Here is a 19,365-nt window from a genome sequence, read left to right as displayed (position 1 = left end):
AACTTCATGCAAGATTGTCTGCCAGGAAGCGGGTAATGGTGGTAACATTAAGAACATATGTTAGACTGCATCAGGTGTTGAATTCATGCTGATTTTTGCTTGGTTGTTTCTCTTTGGGTTTATTTTAGAGAAATCCACCTGCTTTTATTTTAAATGTTCCAGGAATCCTCAAGGCTGCAGGTAAAGGAATGTCAGCATAAAGAGAGTGGGAACTGTGGGGGAAGTAAGGGAGAGATTGGAATCCTGGATATTCTGGTCATAGATCAATAAAATTATAACCACTTCAGTGTATTTGGAGAAGAATTCTGATTTTCATATTAATTTGGACAGAATTTAGCCCAAACCATAATTTATTGTAAATAAATTAACATTTGTTTATCAATTTTTTTCTGCTTTTTAGGATATCAGTGCAATGGAAGAGGAGAAAGACCAACTCATCAAACGCGTAGAGCGTCTTAAGAAGCGGGTAAGAAGAGAAGTAACGCTGTTACATTTCAGTGTCATCATCTTTGGCTTGCAACTCTGATTTTGGAATGCAAACAAGGATTAAGATAAACACACTGTATGTCTAGGAAGGAATCGAGTAACTAATTGACCCACGGGGAATCTCCCCAGGCGTTAGTCCAGGGCTTTTAAGAATCCTGAGTCCAGCACTTCGCTGTCATTTCTGAGTAGTAACATGTATGGAGAGGAAGTGCTAAGTGGGCTTGTGAGACATGTGATCTCTTTAATGTATTTCTCAACTATCTGACAGTAACATGCACTATTTATCCACTTGCTGTAGGTGGAGACAGTACAAAATCATCAACGAATGCTTGAAATAGCAAGACAGCTTCGCTTAGAAAAAGAGAGAGAAGAATCTTTGGCTCAACAGAAACAAGAACAGAAGAATCAGGTACTGATATAAAAGCATACCTGTTAAAATGTCATCAGATTAAATCACCATTAAAATATAAATGTTTATGTACATTTTAAGGGAAGAGGTTTGACCCATCAAGTACTGAACACCTCATGCAAGGTGCTGCCACTTGTCATCATTTAACAGTCCCAGGAAATGTTCCATGACTTTGTAGCACCCAAAGAGGATTCTTTATGTTTACAGTAGCGATCAAATGTTTCCTTAGTTTGATTTGTATCTCTGCATCTGCACTAAGATTTCAGGGGCTGCGGAACACAGCAAGTACCTCATCTTTTCACTGGGTGGGGGGAACACGTATTGAGGGGCAACCTTGGGATTTTGGTCCCCAAGTTTGGCAGGGGGACTGTCAGACTTCCAGGAAGCACCGGAAGCAGCTGACATCTGAACATAAGGCTGAGTTTTATTCCTGACCTATGTTGTAAAACAGAGGTATTTTAATAAAATGCAGTGTCATATCATTACATCATCTCAACAAATCCTGTAATGTGAACTTCAGCACTGTATTAAAAGGGGAAAACACCCCAGATTTCTAGTATTGCAGTCCATATCTGGATGTGGAATCAATGGGAATCAGCGGACTTTCAAGCTGTTTGGTCTTTGCTTGAACCTGAGTAAGATCACAAGTAAAATGAATGTGATGTCCAGCTAATTCCAGTTCTTAGTACACATCTCTCTAAATCATGAAAATGCTAATCAGCTGGGTGGTGTTGGCAACAAGCTTTCCATGTGCTCTCAAGTTGGACAGCGGATTGCTGGAACAAGTTGGCTGCATTGAAATACTGCAGTATAAGGATAGTTATCTGCCGCAATCCTGATTCCCGTGGTCTTTTGTTGTTGTTGTTGTTCTTCTTCCTTCTAAACTACTCATATTTTTGGTTGAAAATTGCATAATGAATTTCTGCCATAGAGAAAATGTCACTTGGGAATGCAAGAATTTTCTTTAATTAACACTAGACAATATCAAGTAAACCCAGGCTGATTGTTGAAAATTTGTTTTGGCACACTCCCTTGTGAAACAGAAAATCACCAGATGCTTATAGCTACCTTTTTTTTAATATTTGGGATTATTTTTTATACTCTTTTGGTTTAATTGAGCTGATGTGTGTGTGATTCTCTCTCCGAAGTTGTTCCATGCAGAGCAGAGACTGCAAAGAGCACAGCTGCAGCTGAAGGAGATGCATCACGCAGTAATGGATTCAAAACCTGAAAGTAAGTAGTTATCTCTAAAGACTGGGGGTTGACACTTCTCTTTTGGAAATGAAATCAAAACTGGGTGGCTGTCAATAATATGGTAGTGCTAAAAAGCATATACAAACTTAAGAGAATCTAAAGAAAGAAATAATTTGTGCTCTAAAGGCCCAAGTCCTACTTTTCGCTGTACGTTTAATATTCCAGTTGCATCACGTAACTGCTTCGGCAGCTGTTTTGAGTTAGAGAGTTCTTTTCAGTCACCACCACATTGTGTTGTTATTACTTCGTAATTTTACTCTAATTTTTTTACGATGCTCACCAGGCACTGAACCACAAGTGGAACTGAAGGAGTATCTGAACTATCTTCTTTACTCAAAGGGACCTGCAGCGGATTTTATAACTGTTCCACTTTCGCAGTAGCTATCAGAGAGTTTATCCAGCAAAGCTGTGTCAACATTTCTATTTCAGTTCCTGGGTTTTTTTAAGGCCAATGGAAACTTGGTGGGTTCAGTTCACAGACGTGAAGGTAACATCATAAAAAGCCAGTAAATATGCCATTTAATCATTGAGATGAAAATAAAGATAAATTAACATATTTGATTTCCTTATCTTGAGTCCTGCTTGCAAGGGAAAAAAAGTGTTTAGATGTTCTGAAGAAAAACTTGGAGTCATTACTTAAGAAAGCTTGTGTTGAAATTTTGCCCAAACAAAGACTAAAGGACTAAGCTTTGTAATTGCTTTTCCCCACAGCAGATACAGAGACACCGCTTGTAGTAGCGATTGCAGAATGCCAGCTGGGTTTTTTAAATAATTGAAATTAGGTGGCCACAGTGCACTTGAGTGGGATTCCATTTATTTTAAAAGCTTTGTTGGTCTACAGTTAGCACCATTTATTTTATTTTAAAAGCTCCCTTTGACTGCACTTTGGTCCCTCGGCTGCCCACTCGGATCAGTGCAGCTCGTGTGCTGACAATTCAGCGCCTGTCGGTAGGCGTGATTTTCACTGGGAGGCAGATACTTGCCTGTAGAAGAGTTATCTTCCATTTTTAATACTACAGGTGTTTTTTCTTCCAAAGCATGTTCAAATGATCAAGTTGTTAATGAGCCGAAGCTTTTTTGTTTGTCTTACAGATGCATCCTCCTTCGATTACTTCATCTAGTTAATTTAGGATGAAGTACTTTAAATAAACGTAAAGGAACTCTTTAAGGAACACAACTAGCACATATTCATGGGTATCATTAACATGCAATTAGCATCAGTCTGCGTTAGCTATGCCAGGAAAGTACAGGTTATTGTTAGTAGGTTTTTAATACCTAGAAATATAATATTTAGAAGACTTTGTATCAGAACAACCAGTTGACTATTAGGAGATGTTTTGTAGACGAATTAATGATACTGTTTTCTACAGTACGCTCCTTCCCTGTGTATTAACTTCAGAATTACTCAGTATGTTTGGCTGCACAGAGGCAGTTGCTGCTGGTAGCGTCAGATACCACACATTTGCAGTTTCTGTTTTGCAGTTGTTCTGGATGTGAACAGTATTTTTATTAACACTGACCATTAGTTTGAGTAACCTAGCTCGTGGTTTCTCAGCATGGTTGCCATCTTTTTACTTTGAATAGCTCTGCTGGAACAAACACAAATTGTTAAATGCCAAGAAGCGAACCAAACGACTGAAATTCTTGATCTCTGTCCATTTTAGAGAACATTATTGTTCACTTTATTGGCAGAAATATGAAGTGGATGACTAGCTGGAAAATATTGATTACAATAATGTCTTAAGATGATTGTTGTAGATAAACAGTGAAATGGCAGAGGAATTGCTTTGTACAGATGTCTATTCTCTGTCCTTCCGAACACTTGATAAAAAATAGGAATTTAGATACTATTATTTAAGTACTCCATTTGAATGAAAACATTAACATTTTTCTTTCCCTAAAATTCTGAGGTTAAATGATCTCCATCACTGCAGACCACTGAAGGAGAATGGCTTAGGTGGAACTTTATTTCCACTTTTAAGTGATTAATAAAGTCACTGTCAATTCATGCAATGTCAGAGGTAAAGTGCTTTTAAGCTAACTTGATATCTTTGGGAATACAAGTCTGTGATATTAAACAAAGTGTTGGCCAGATCGTCTATAAAATCAGTGCTCCTCTTCTTTATTTTTTTCTTTTTAAAAGAATCAGTTGTTGTTGCAAATGCTTTCGGTGTAGGATGCACATTTGGTAACCTGTAGAGGGAAAAGCAGCAGCAGTCTGAGCGCAAGGTGAATTGAGGTTTAGATCCATTAGCAGAATTATGTAGAAAAGTTCCCTCTTGTCTCCATGGCTGAGCAAGCACTAAGAAACTCTTCCTCCCATCCCTCTCTTTGTGATCATCATAATAAAAAAGACTGAATGGAAAACATGAGGAGTTGCTCTTAATAGCTCTTCACATGTAAATATGTGGTTGGCAGAACCTTGCTAAAATAACCTTAGGGCACAGAGCCAGACTTTCTGTGCAGCTTACGTATGTACATTTTGTAACCATAAGTCAAAGCTAAAACATTAAAACCAGCATTTCTATGTGTAATGGAAAGATTTAAAGTATGTCTGCTTTTCTTTCCTCTAGCCTGGGAATTTGAAGAAAGAATGCTTTTCACTGAAAAAAACCTGAAACAAAAGCTGCTCTATGTTTGGTTTTTTAAGGTTCTGTTAAGCAGCAAAAATAGCTCTTAGGTAGTTACTTCGCCATATGTTGAACCATACAGGAGGAAAAATATACCTGAAGTATTTAGGAAAGAAACTACATTAGTCATGAAGGATGTTGGCATCATCTTGTCTTTCTGCAGCGAGATGTCAGGTTTTAACTCGTTTCATTCTTGTTGCACCACCAAGAGTGAGCAGGATGCAGAACCAGCAGCAGTCAGTGTTGGAAGGACGCTGGTAGGAGCTCTGAGGTTATCTGAGATAAATCCAGATTGTGGTCAAGGTTGTACCCTGTGAAGTCAGTGGGTCCCCACTCTTGTGAAAGCAACTGTTTAGCTGTGGTTCTTTCCTGGGTTTAGCATCCCATCTACAACAAATTATTTGGTCATGTACATTTTAATAAGAAAACAGGAGTCATACAAGAAATTAAATACAGGCTATATGTGCAGATTATTTTTTGGCTACTAAGAGGAGAACAATAAATTAGTTTGATTAAATTATTACTATTTAATATCAGAATAATTTAATCAATATCACTTTGATTTCCCCACCAAAGACCTAGGTTATAAATATCAAGTTAGAAGCTGTGCTCCCAGTCAGTTCGGAGGCGCTGATTGAGCTCACAGTGTATGTGGGAAGCTTTGCTGCATTTGCAGAGGTGGTGGGTTCCTAGCGAAACATTAAAATGTGGTCCCTCCTGCCCAGCTCCGCCGTGGGCTGAGGAGCATTGGAATCAAGTTCTTCTGCAAGAAAGAAGTGGGAATTCTCTCCCAGCAAGTCCAGGTGTTGCTCAGGCAGAGCCGTAGAGCCGAGTACCTGCTGGCTGCTGCACACACAGGGTAACACTGCACACACACAGGGTAACGCCGTTCTGAAACCAGGGCTGCTGCTGTTTGATTTGCACGAGATAAATGACCTTTCCACAGAGGGGAAAAGGATGTGTGCTAGTGTTGCTTTTCGTAAACACATTGGAGTAAACTGCTGGAAAAGAGGAATTCCTGCTCGGTTTTAGTTTGTGTTGACTTTGTTAGCGACGCTGCTTTCCCCGGGGTCTGTTTTCTTTCTTCCAGTTCTTGAGGCTTTCTCAGGAACTCAGAGCAGCAACTTAACCAAGTAGAGGATCTATCAGGACGGTGTTTCTCGAGGTAAACAGTGTCAGAAGAACAAGGGCCTCTTTTTCTAGGCTGGTATTTCACTTTGTTCTGACCTCCTCCTTTTGCCGGTCAGTGATACGGTCAGCACTCTGCTCTTCCCCACGTCCTTTCCCATCTCTGTCTCGGCAACATCAGCTGCACTATCGTGTCTCTGGACTCAAGCTTTTCTCTGTTTGCGCAGTGTATGAGAGAGACAGAGATTGCGAATGTCTTGTTTTTCTTGGCATTTCATGGCAATTCCACATTCTCCCAAATATAGAGAGAAAACCCTCATCCTCCAAAAAAACACCCAACTCTAGCAAGTAGTTTAAAAAAGTACCTAGAATACTTACTTTTAGACATCTGGATCATGAAAAATATTCTGAAATACCTATTCCCACTCTCATCTGACATGTAACTTCCAAATCTTACTGTAATCCTTGGCACAGGTGTCTCGGAGGAGTAATTGCACTGAAGTGCCTGTTGTCAGTGGAAGACAGTGTAATGTAATTTAAATAGATGCTTTATTTGATTCTGTCGCATTTTTCTAGCTGTGCGTTGTTCTTATCTGCGTGTATCTCTGTTTATTTATAAATTATCTGTTAAGGAGGCTAAATTACTCTCCCTAGCAAGAGGCAGGTGAGCACAATAATACACAGAGTGCATCAGGCTTGTGTGGAGCGAAACTTAGAAATGGGGTTGCTTTTCTCAACAGAATTTTTGATGCTACTCAGCAATTCCTTCTTGTTTTTTCTATTTTATCATTATTTTCCGTGTTCTCAGTCTATATACTGTCCTGAAATTGAATGCTTGTTCTTACAAGAAAACATAGTCTGCTATTTACAGGGAGGCACTTTATATGTGTTCCAGCAATGGAAAAGACCCTTAAAGTAGGCATACGTTAAATTGTGCTCATTTTAAGGCCTTTTTAGATGCCAGATTGAAGTTTTATTTTAAGGAAGAATTTCCAAGGATCATCCAGATTAAAAAATCTTTATCAAGTAACTACGTGTTTCTTTGAGCATTGAAGACTCAAATGTTATGCTGTTGTTATTGTAATCTGCTGATAAATACTTTAATGTATTGCTGAAATCAAGCTTAATTATCTGCTGCGTTGCTTTTCTAGACACACACTGATTTAATTCATTTTTAAGGTTTAATGAAGAAACTAGAAGAGGAGATAAACTTCAATTCATACCTGGTTACTGAGAAAATACCTAGAGAGCTTGAAAGTAAGAAGAATTCAGCATATTTCTTGCAAAAGGTGGTTTCAGAGCCAGCTATGAGTCAATCTGATCTCAGTGCCATTGAAATCAAGGTAAGTTGAGCAAGGTCACACTCAGTTTGTGTTCTGTGACATAGCCGAAGGTTCTTGTACGCGGTAGCTTTCTTATCCTTGAGAAAATATTTCATGCCTATAGGAACATCCCTTCAGTTTTAAAGGAAAAGAAGATGTGTTAATCACTAAATGCAAACTCTCAGATAAGTTTTTTGTCTGTTTTTAACAAAACAAAACAAAAAATCAAACCAAACCCCAAACCCAACCCTCTCCTTCAAGGTTTTTATTTCCTCTTTCTCCATGAGGTAACCTTTTAATTAGTTGTATTTTGGAAGTAAGTTCTTAATAGATAATAAAAGCACGTACTATACTTGGCTGTTACCGCAGCACGACCTTAGCACTCTTTTAAAGACAGTCTTCTATTACCTCAGCGCCTTAAAAAGGAGCTGAATTGCACCAAGCATGTTACTATCCCGCATTTTATAATTCATAAACCAGGAATTTATTCGCAGAAGGGAATTCTTATGCTGTCTTCAAATTCAAGCCCGTTTTAGCTTTTGTAAAGAAGTAGAATTTACAGGAGATTTTTTTTTTTGAGTGTTGGAGTATTTTTAGTCCTATTGAGCACTTTATTTGAAATACTTGGCTCTCAAAGCACACGGGTATTGCTCACAGCGATGTTCGGGTAATGCCCAGCACTGGACCTGTGTTATGTTTTGACTTCATTGGCTTTCAGCACATATTTACACTACTTGCTTATCAGCACTCATCTGGTTAGCAGAGAATTCAAGGAAGGTTGCTAGGGCTGTGGTTTCCACGGCTGATGAGAGTCCCGGTGTAGCATTAAGCCAGGACTGGAAAAGCTGCGCTCAGCACTCTCAGTTGGGGTTTCCAGATGCAGTGGGATCTAAAGCTTCAGCCAGAATGAAGATCAACAGTTTGAGGCTTTGGACCAACAAGTGAATCTTGCAGCAGTACAAAGAAGGTACCATAGAGCTGGAATGTTCACGGTCTGTGACTCTTCCAAGTATTGGTGAAACTTGATGTCACTTAGTCTTTATTTGCTTTTCACGCTTCTGATAAATGGTTGAGTGAAGAGGAACTTTAGTTAATATTGATAAAATTACACATTGTATGTGGGAACATCAGTCTTTTTTCTGTCTGTACCAATTTTCTCTCCACGTATGCCGCTTTACTTCATTTTCAGGGCCAGCGTCATGCTCCTGCCTTATCATAAAGGCACAGAACTGGAAATCCAAAAACAGCCTCTTCCTGGCCAATGCTTAATGACTCATTGAGTTTTTTGGGTTTGTTTCTCTGCTTTAAAAATGGAACTAGCTGAACTGTGAATCTGGTTTGCAAAGCATTTAATACTTGGAGAAGACAAAGAAATAAAGCTTCATTTCCTTAGTTTTCTACTCTGTCTTGCAGATAAATGAAGTAAATGCACAGATTAATCAGCTTATTGAGAAAAGAATGATGAAGTATGAGCCAGTCGATAGTAAATTTTCCATGTATCGCCAACAGGTAAGAAGGAGCAAAATATATTTTAAGCAGAACTGGCTGAAGGGAAGAAGCCAGAGAGTCGTGGTCAATGGGGCAGAGTCCAGTTGAGGCCTGGATCCAGTGCAGTGCCTCAGGGGTCAGTACTGGGGCCTATATTATTCAATGTATTCATCAATGATTTGGACGAGCGAATAGAGTGACTGTCAGCAAGTTTGCTGATGACACCAAGCTGGGAGGAGTGGCTGACACTGGAAGCTGTGCTGCCATCCAGAGACCTGGACAGGCTGGAGAGTTGGGCAGGGAAAAATTGAATGAAATATAACAAGGGCAAGTGTAGAGTCCTGCATCTGGGCAGGAACAACCCCAGGTTCCAGTGTAAGTTGGGGAATGACCTATTGGAGAGCAGTGTAGGGGAAAGGGACCTGGGGGTCCTGAGGACAGCAGAGTGACCATGAGCCAGCACTGGGCCCTTGTGGCCGGGAAGGCCAGCGGCATCCTGGGGTGGGTTAGAAGGGGGTGGTCAGTAGGTCAGAGAGGTTCTCCTGCCCCTCTACTCTGCCTTGGTGAGACCACACCTGGAATATCATGTCCAGTTGTGGGCCCTCAGTTCCAGAAGGACAGGGAATCGTAAGGAAGGACGGCGTAAATTGGTGGAAATACAAATGGCGGAGGACAAAAAGGAAATAAATGGCTGTTGAGCATATGTGTGTTTAGGGGTGAGTCAAGCAATTGCTTTCAGGCAGTCGGTGAGTAGCGAGTGCTGTCTGTAGCTGTTTGGTGCTGCCCTTCAGCTGCATCACAGGAATTCTGGAAAGATGGGTTGGAGGAGCTGTTCTGGTAAAGCTCCAGCTGTGGACGGATTCGGAAATGCAGCCCCTGGCTGCGACGCTGCCTTTCGCTGGATCCCTTGCTTGTTTGACCTCACACTATAACATTTTCCCATTACATCTATTAAGAAGGTATTCCTTGATTTATTTATTTTTTTTTTTTAAGTTTTTCATCTTGAGGCTATAAAATAGTCTTGCTATAAAATAAGCTCTCTGGTCTAGTCTTAGTAAATTCACAAGTTATAAAAAGGATTTATGAACTCCGAGATTTTCAGAGCTCACGCAGAAATGCGAGTGATTTCTTTTCCAGGCAACCTGCGCTGCTGCTAATTTTATTGATGATTTTCATGATGATACTTGTGGTAACAGTTTGAAAAATAAAAAGGCTTAAATAAAAAGTATCAGTGGGAGGAAAAACATTGTGATAAAATCCATGATACAGTTCGATCAGATACGCAATATGAAATGCACCATTTTGCTTAGTGAGAGATGCTCTTCTTCCCAGAGAAAAGCTCCGTAATGTGCTGGTAACAAAGGCCGACTGGCTGGTGATAGAATGGTGTTCCATGGAGGAACACGCATTGTTCTGCTAGGAACTGGCTTCTGTTTCACAAAATAATATATATATTGTGCAATTTGTCACTGCAGACATCTCATGAAGCAAAGAGCTGAGCTACCACCCCAGCAGAATTCTGCTAGATGTAATTTTAGAAATAAAGCTGATCCTTTTAACCTAGTCAGAGTGTATTTGGCTTTGTTTTTTCTTAATTTTTCCCTTGCACATGAAGAAGCCAACCATGCCTCCAAGTTCATGCGCCTGCATCTAAATAAATGTGTTATTTTAAAGTATTTTTTAATAGTGTACTTTGGCAAGATAAATATGTTGGGCTTTTTTTCCCACTGAACTAATGTATACTTATGTTCCCAAAGCTGCTTCTGGTCATGTTAGGTACCCTTTGATATTCTGCCTTGTATAAAATATTATCTTTTGAATGCTTTATTTCCTAGACTCAAAAAAGAGAGAATAATCTGTAATCCACGCTATTTCTGCACTGTATGGCTTTATTCATCGTCTCATAGCTATTTGCCAAGATTTAGTGGCTCGGCTCTGCTGTTAGTGTAACATATTTCTGTAGGTTGGAGTAGGTTGGAGTTATAAAAATCTGTATTATGACATTTGTGAAATCTTGGATACCTTTTCGGTTAAGCCATGTTGGTGTATCTTACATATGCACATAAGACACTAAGAAGAAATGGAGCAGCTAAAATGCCTGCCTTTTCTTTCAATGAAAATGGAAAAATGCGGTGAAGAAATGTAAATGTAAAATGTATCAACGTGAATCTGGGAGAAAAGGGTGTGCGTGAAATTTCAGCTGTACTGAAGAAATTTGGGGGTCTGCAATCAACTTCAGTGAAGTTGTGGTTTAGCCTGCTGTATATAACGTGCAATTGATGCTTTTTTCTGCAAAGTGATGCGCTCACGTTTCCTAATGTCAATCAGTCTCTGACAGCTCAAACGTGATTTCAGTGACGCAGCGACTGAAACGTAATGGATTACATTTTACTAATTGTTAAACAAGGCAATTTTAATTTCACTTCTCCGTATGCATTTGTAATTATTGTGCAGGCGTCTATAATTGCCCGGAAGAAGGAAGCCAAGGCAGAAGAGCTTCAGGCTGCCAGGGAGGAGTTGTCCGGCACGGAGCGGCAGATGCTGCACAAGACCAGCCAGGCCCACGAGCTGGAAGGCTCCGAAGTTCTGAGGGGGGAAGAGGTACGCAGGGAACGGGGGTGTCCGGAACAGGGAATTCCTACGAGATGGATCCAGTTTTGTTAACTCACCATTTCCTTTTAACTTCCCGTCTTGTCCATTTGTATAGTATGTCGTCAAACTATACGTCCTCAGCTTTGCAACAGATTGGCCTCTGCGCACTTTTTGTCATCAAATTCCAAAAATTTAACATATTTGAAGACTTTTTAAAACAATGTGCAAATAATACAATGCTCTCCAGTGCTTTCAAATGCTTTCCAATGTTTATACTGCAGCAGTGCTTTATTTGTAGCTATTTTCAAATTATTAATTGCAATTATTCACATTGTACTTAAGAGATTGCAAGGTGTATGAGGACTTAATTTTGGGCAGCCTTAAAGTTCCAGACTCAGAGTCAAAATAATGTCAATATAATCACAGTGGTATGATGGTAAATAATTAACTATAAAAGTCAACAAGACTAATGAAGGGATTAGGAGTTCAAGTGATAAGTCATGTAGATTATTTGACGTATAATAAAAATCTGCGTTATTATCCATTCTCTATATGATATATGATCACGAAGCATAATACCAGCGATTATCAGCAATGCAGTTAGTCCTGTCGTATTTATTACCTGCAAAAGATTTACTTAAAAATAAATGTTCCCAGGCCTTCCTGAAGTTGATCTGCAGCACAGACGTTGAGTAGCACAATCAGCAGAGCTCAGGCAAAGTTGTATTTGCAGCTGAAATTCTCAAAGCCGCTGCTGCTTCTTCAGAAGTTTGCAGAGAATAAGGCTGCCGCAGCTGGGCGGTGGTTTGTCAGCAGAATGGATTGACTTTTTGTAAGACAGCAGTTTTTCTCAGTTTGGAAGAAGCTTGCTAAGTGTATTTACAGGCGGAATCACTAAAGCAAAGAATATTTTAGCTGCATCATTCTTGGACTTAATATATCCTTTCATTCCCTCATGTATTGTCTTTCTTTGCGCTGCCATCATTTCTCAAGAGTAGCACTCTTCGCTTGCCTTTTCTTTGTTTCGGCGCTTTTTTTACGTACTGCTCAATGCAGGGAACGCCCGTGGTGGAAGGGCCTCCCTTCCTGGTGCCGCAGGACATGCCCACTCCACAAAAATCACTGTTCTTTTAGAGGAGTTTTAGAGACTGAACCAAGTACAGAGTGTGTCTGCGTATGGTCATGCACAGAAGCTTCCTGTGTAATACGGAATCTATGCGTACTTCACTTGAGCCTTCTTGCCATTCTCCCCTTCTGTAAATCAAGATGAAAGCTACAGGTGGAGGCGATGGCACAGGGGCTTTGAAGAATTAAGATGTTGATATGCTATACACATTCCATAGGTGTCCCATAGGTAACAATAATAAGGAGACTGCTGCATTAGATTTCTCTCCACTACAGGGTTTTCAACCCCAGTGGGCATGTTGCTAAAGTCTTGGACAGCTTTTTAAGAAAGCAGACAATCTGTGTTTCAAGACATGTGAAATGTTTCATTATTCAATGAGAATGCATTACCAAGACAGCAACATATGTTTTACATTATCTGTAAATGCACTGTAAGGTAAGAAAGAATTATGTTGTGCCTGTTCTTGAGGGGGACAACATACTCTGATCCAGAGGAATTCAAGGAGAGCAGGGTAGGAGGGAAACAGTTACAGAACCTCATAAGAGGATTAATAATGAAAAATTTAAGTTAATTGTCTTACATAAGGAAGAGGCTCAGGACAGGAAAACGACAAGACCTGTTTTGAGCAGAACCTGCATTCCGTTTGTTAAAATATGTTCCGCTTTTGACTTTTAAAACCTTTTCAAGTCTTTATTTTGAGGAGTGAAGAATAGATCATAGAATCATAGAACACCAGGTTGGAAGGGACTTCAAGGATCATCTGGAAATGACCGAGCACTTGGCACAAAACCGTCAGCTCAAAATCAGAAATGTTTGTCTTTCCCTAAGAAGCATTTGCTGTTTTGTAAAACAGTGTCTGCACGTTGGCCCAGGGAAGCCAGTGTCACACAGTCCGTGTCCTACTCTTGGTTATTACTTTATCACGTATGCTGGAGTGGTGCTCACAGGCACTGGTGTAAAATGGTAGAAAGAGTGTCTCTTATGGCTAAAAACTAGGAAAGGATTTGAATTCTTGATACCTTTGATAGCTGCTTTTCCAAAGGTCGCAGTTTCCTCATCCTATCATGCAGATAGTGGTATTTAATTCTTCTGTAAATGTCTGTTGCCAAAAATGCTGCATAGAACCTTGGTACTATCGTCTTCATATCTCCTGAAAGCACACTGCAAACACCTGTTACAGAACTGGCGCTGCCTCCGGCTGGGTTGTGAGAAGGCAGGACTGAGAGGTGAGACAAGCTGGCAGGGAAGAGGTGATGAAGCACAAGTGAAGTGAACAGGTTCTCTCTCATCAGGAAGAGTCTCGGTTCATCACTCACCAGACAACCTTTTGCTAGAGACTTGTTTCTGATATGTTATGCTTTTAAACTTGTATGTTCTGGTTCAGTGCTCTTGCTCCAGCTCTGAGCCAACACCAGAGGCAATCTCTGTTCGTGTGGCGGTGAGTCGCTGTTACACGTGGTCGGTGGGGACAGAGGTTGTACGTTCAGCCTTCACTTTGCACTATGTCAACCAAGAGCTTCCTTCTGCTTTCTTGTTGCTGTCACACACGTTTCACATTTAGTTCCTCCATTGTCAAAAAGGAAGAAAGAGATGTTCTTGACAAATCACTTTGCTCTCTGAAGTTTAAACAGGCTTTTAATCCCGTCGTGTTTCACCTGTCTAAATGCTAAAGAATTCTCTCCTATACCCAGTATTTCTCATCTTCTCTTGGTCTCACTTTGCTGCATCCTCTTTCATCACAGCACTTGGAAGACTTGGCCATTGACGAATTAGTGCCTTCCTACCCTGTGCTCCCATACCAGGATTTGGAGCTCCGGTTGAGGTCATCTTAGCACTTCACCAGAAGGTCAATCCTGGCTTATGTTTTTAGGTGCTAGCATTTTGTTTTCTTCTCTAATCATAAAAAGGAATGTTAAAGCATTCCGCTGGGTTTGAGAGGTTGTACGGCTAGATAGAAGAAACAGCAGGGAATAACCAATTCATTTATCAGACACACAAAAAAGTAGGAATAAATTGTCTGCTGCGGGGATTATGAAATCTTTTTAAGTACTTCAAACAAAGTACAATGAGCATGGGGCAATCTTGGCAGGCTCCAAGCTGCAGCTGTCAGATCCTGAAAATTAGGGACTCAAATGTTGACACTTAGAAGGCTGGATGGTTCAATTACAAGTGATCCTAGGTAAAGCTGGGATATTTTTAGTTCTTTACACAACACATTGTACTTTGCAGAGTTCAGCATAGGGCCCCAAGAACCCAGACTTTCCCAAGGTATCAGAATAGAACAGTATCATCGCTGTGCTTAGCTGCAGTGTTGAAATGAATATGGTTTTGAGAAAGTGGCACAGAAAGCGCTATTGGCTTCTCAACAGATAGGCGAGGTTTGCATATTCATTTACATTTTCATACAAGTGCTCGTCCTTGCCTACCTGCCCCCTGCTAAAGTAATATTAACAGAAGTTTCGACTTGCAAACAGAGAAAATAGTCAGTCTTGGCCGACTGGTCTTGTCACTTATCCTCTAAAACTGTCGGGTCCATCTGAATCCGCCAGGAACAGTTTTCTGCGTTCAGACTGAGTGGAGGGATTCTTAAGAGAGTATCTGTAAGGGAACTCGCAACCTGAGCATTAAACGCTTTAAGCTGAGACCCAGAGTATATTATCCCATCTGTTTGCTGTCTCTCTCTTAACTTTTCACGGGGCACAGTTACATTCCTGTCTATCAAAGGCTCCTTACGCATGAAAATAGGAGAGTAGCTGGTAGTCAAGTTGGGAGAACAAAAGTGGCAAATCTGTCGGATTCTTTGCAGAAGCTTTTTGCTGTAAGACGGTACCCACCATTTATGCCAAATGTATGCGGTGATTCAGACAGATCTGAACTGAACCGACTGCGCTTGCAGCACCCACTGGCATGAATAAATCATCCGTTTTATTGATCTGTGCATTTCCAGTGATAACAAAACGGGTTTTCATTATAAAGATTATGATTGATCCAAATTACCAGTAATGGTTATTTTAATGTCTTTCCCGACCAGAAGCAAGCATGGCTAGAAGAGACATCCTAATTAATGCGAATGAAGAATTTTCCTGATTGATGTGTCCAATGAGCAGCCTGTAGGATACTTTCATTTTATTAGATTGGGGTAATACTGCTTGTATCTTTTAGAAGTTTGTCCTATGTATGAGTTATTAACTATATCCAACAGTGGCTGTCCTAGCTTCAATTTAGAGTGTTTTAGCAAAAAATACTGGGAATATGTCATGATCACAAACTTTTCCTAATGGAATGTTAAGACTTTGGACAGTCTGTGTCCTGTTAATTGGTCTAGCTAGAAAATTAAAACATCTGTTCCTCAATTCTTGATAAAAATAGAGATAGCTAAGATTTTCTGCAATTATTGTGCTTATCCAAAACTTTTAGTTAACAAAACTGTTTATTTGCAACCTGTTTAGATTATGCATTTCTGAATATTTTTTTTACAATTAATACTTTATTTTCCGCAGTACTTTAGTATGAAGAATATTTTGATCACTATAACACAGATTGATACAGTGATCCAGCAAATACTATTTTAAAAGCTTTGACTCTAAAGTGAGGGATTAATGTGGGATTTGTTCTTTTCTGAAAAGAAGCTTAACCATTTTCTCCTTTAATGATAATCTAGGAGTAAGAACCTTGTGAAGACTTCACATGGCACAAATGTTAGTTTTAAGGAGGTGAAATGATGGCTCTATGGTGAAAGCATAAGACTAAGCCTTAGAGGAGCTGGGCTTTGATCCAGGTTCAGCGAAGCACTGAAGCGTGTGGTCAACACACGTTCTCCAGACAGGGGTGACCTGCCAGACTCTGGTCCTGGAGAAGCCATTTCAGTAGCTGTGGTTCAGTTTTATCATATTTAGAATTGTCGTAATACTTAATTATTCCACAAAAGTGCGGTAAAACTCAATCTGGTGATAGCAATCACTTTCAGATTAAGCGGAGAAGCATAAAGTACTGGTGGTGTTGGATTATTATTACAGAACATAACACAGGAAATCTGCTCAGGGATGCTATTGGAGATACCTGCGTTATGTGAGAGATCCAAGTCCTGTTTTCATTCACTCTATTTCATAATCTAGATTCCACGCTCGTTATGTGACAGTCACCCATAAAAATAGCCAAGTGCAAAAGCACCATCTTTCTTTGCCTCCATTGGCACAGTTTTTATATCTCAGGGGGCTCTGCCTTGGCCAGCAAACACGGGTCTCCGGGCTTGGTTACTTAAACCACTCACTCAGTGCCAGCATTTGGTTCTTGTCCAGTCATTTAATCTTTGAACCTTAAATAACTATTTGTGTGAAGCTGCTTGAGAAAGGAGCGCTCGGCAGCGGCCGCGGGCCGGGCTGGTCCGTCCTGTCGCTGGGGAGTGTTGGAGGTCAAGCCACCGCGTTTCTGTCCGGGGCACCCGCTCTATGGGAAAACGCTGCTGCCCACAAATGGATTCCTTTTGCTTAGTTCACTTTAATGTGATACAGCTCAACTATGGTATTCTTTGGTGAACTATGCAAATTATTTAGATGACCTTTTGCCGCAGTAAAATATGATGTTTTATAGCATTTTGAGGGCTTGATTTCTCATCTACATACAGATGTGAGCATAAGATGTATAAAGCCTCACAAGTAATGCTCACACAAATGAAAGCACATAAAATAAGCTTATTTATTAATATTATTATAATTTTTGCAAACCTACCAAATGATTCTCAGCTTTTAGGCTGAAGAAACCTGATTTTGCCGTAAGATCCCTACGCGCTGCTGATTTAAGTGGAGTCAAATCTAATAGCTCTGGCTCTGAATTTGGCCCTGGATCTCCAGAAACCTTCAGTTAGTGGGAGTGTGAGGGACTAATCTGTGCTATGTTTGCAGCAGATGAAGTCATTTGAAAATTCTGATTGATTTTCCATAGGTATTATCAGTTTGCTGCCATTGTTTATATCTTGTTTTACTTGGTTTGCTACAATAAAAGCTCTGTGAAAGGTTAAGTTTGCTTTTAAAAAGCTAGAGATGATGATGATCAACAGCCATCCATCTGCTAAAAAGAATAGGTTCCACTTGTCAATGTGAGCAACTTGGAGTTCATTTGGGATGAAATTTTTATTACATAGTCCTAATTTAGTCAACTATTAATAGAACATTGGTGGAATCGGTTCTTTAATCAACAAGATCCTTTGACTTCCATTGTAAAATACATTATGCTTTGGATATTGAATATGCAAATACTCCACCTCCCACTCGAGCTATTTTCAAGATCTTAAAAGTAGTTATAGAAGTGAAGAGAAGAATAATTTGCTTTTCATCTTGGGATAAACTGACAGAAAATTGTTCAGATTTGAGAGCTGTATGTGGTCACATACAAAGTAAGTTTCATCGTTTATATCATTCTTTACTATATTCCACTGGTCAAATGAAATATCTCTGGAATCATTCCATCAAGACAGACAGCTCTGTTCCCCTTAAAGATGGTATTTATACTTTTATAATCTCTGAAAATCCCAGAAAACTTGGTATTGTTTAAGCTGCGAAGTCTTTTGTATTAACTAAGAAGATATACTTGAATTTGCTGTGAAAAAGAGTTAATTCTGGTAAGACTATCTGAAGTGTGCCAATGATCCAACACAGCGTTGGACTGCAGGGCAGTGGCTCCGCAGCGCTGTGGTCGATGTCCTTGTCTGTCCTTGTCCTAGGTAGCGGCACAATGTAAAACCGTGTTCCAAAGCCACACAGAGGCCAATCTGCATAGAGCACATTGAGTAATTTGTGGGTTTGTTCTTTCACCAAAAACGTTTATAGCTTTTGGCTTTAAAAATAGTTCTGGAGCATAGCAAGAGCGAAGCAGCTTTGGCCTAGATATTGCTCAGGATGGCAGATGAACAGGGTTGATTTCATTTTGGGCATCTTGCCCAGGACGCTTTTTATAGAACATACAGTTACTCTGGGGGTTCTTAGGCTGTGGTCACATTGGGGTTTTGGATTTATTCTTTAGAAGGGAGAGGCATCATTTTGCAAAAAGAAAAATCCATGTGAATTTCAAAATCGGAAGTTCTTTTCGGTTTGAGTTTGAAACTTGTCTGGGTGGTAGCGGGACTCGGGTTTCCTCCTCGGGGCTGCCTGGTTCGTGTTCACACGCTGGTCCCCTCCTCAGCAAGGAACGTTCCGAAGCCCGTTCTTACATCATTAACTCTCATAAACTGGGTTTGCTTTCCATCTCTGGATCTGGAGGCATTTTGGAGCTGTGACTGGCATCTGCCTTTTAGCTCTCATGTAAAATATAAGAGCGAAGCGTGTTGAACAGATGGAAAACAATAAGGTGAAGAAAAATATTACGTTTGTTTCAACACCTGATATTTCATATGTGTTACAAATTGAGCACGCACAGATTCAGATGTAAATTAGCTAAGGCTGTTGATCTGTAAGAATACGCATTATTTTACTTAGTCTTTAATAAAAAATAGACATTTTCCATTACTTTAGATTTTGAGTGAAGTATATATTGCATTTCTCTGCTTCTATGCAAGGGCTCTCTTATTTTCCTGTTTTTAAAAGCTGAGCCAGTGATATCATTTAGGTCTGCAAGAGTCAAGGAAAGAGAGCAACATCTTTGAACTACTGAGAAACAGCGTTTTTTACAAAGAGACTCTTTCTCATGCCCTCTTCCAATTTTTCTGTCCTTTCTTATCATGTTTCTTGGGCTGCAGAGCTCTGGGGCTACACACTGCTGACCTGCTGCTCTGGTACAAGTGCAAATGACTATTACATTAACTTTTTCATTATCCATGATTCTCAGAGCATTTTGCAAAGAGTAATTACTTTTGCAACTGTCCAACGGTGGTGAGCAGAACCGGTGATCTCACTATTACAAATGGGCGAGCTGGGACACAAAGCAATAGAGCTGCTT

The 19,365-nt window shown here is 40.1% G+C and overlaps 1 protein-coding gene across 1 annotated transcript in view; it reads left to right on the top strand.

Moving 5' to 3' along the window:
- The window catches only part of IFT81 (intraflagellar transport 81), a 36,173-nt gene that overhangs the window by 5,817 nt on the left and 10,991 nt on the right, over positions 1-19,365 (top strand). Inside the window, exons 5-10 of the mRNA XM_065851702.2 lie at positions 401-466; positions 785-895; positions 2,044-2,128; positions 7,087-7,250; positions 8,643-8,738; positions 11,172-11,318. Coding sequence (XP_065707774.1) covers positions 401-466; positions 785-895; positions 2,044-2,128; positions 7,087-7,250; positions 8,643-8,738; positions 11,172-11,318 — 669 coding nt within the window. The remainder of the gene's footprint in view (positions 1-400; positions 467-784; positions 896-2,043; positions 2,129-7,086; positions 7,251-8,642; positions 8,739-11,171; positions 11,319-19,365) is intronic.

The sequence above is a fragment of the Patagioenas fasciata genome, chromosome 17 (assembly GCF_037038585.1).
Source record: "Patagioenas fasciata isolate bPatFas1 chromosome 17, bPatFas1.hap1, whole genome shotgun sequence".
Taxonomy (NCBI): domain Eukaryota; kingdom Metazoa; phylum Chordata; class Aves; order Columbiformes; family Columbidae; genus Patagioenas; species Patagioenas fasciata.
Note: the sequence above shows the minus strand (reverse complement) of the source record. Positions and strands in the feature narration are given on the sequence as shown.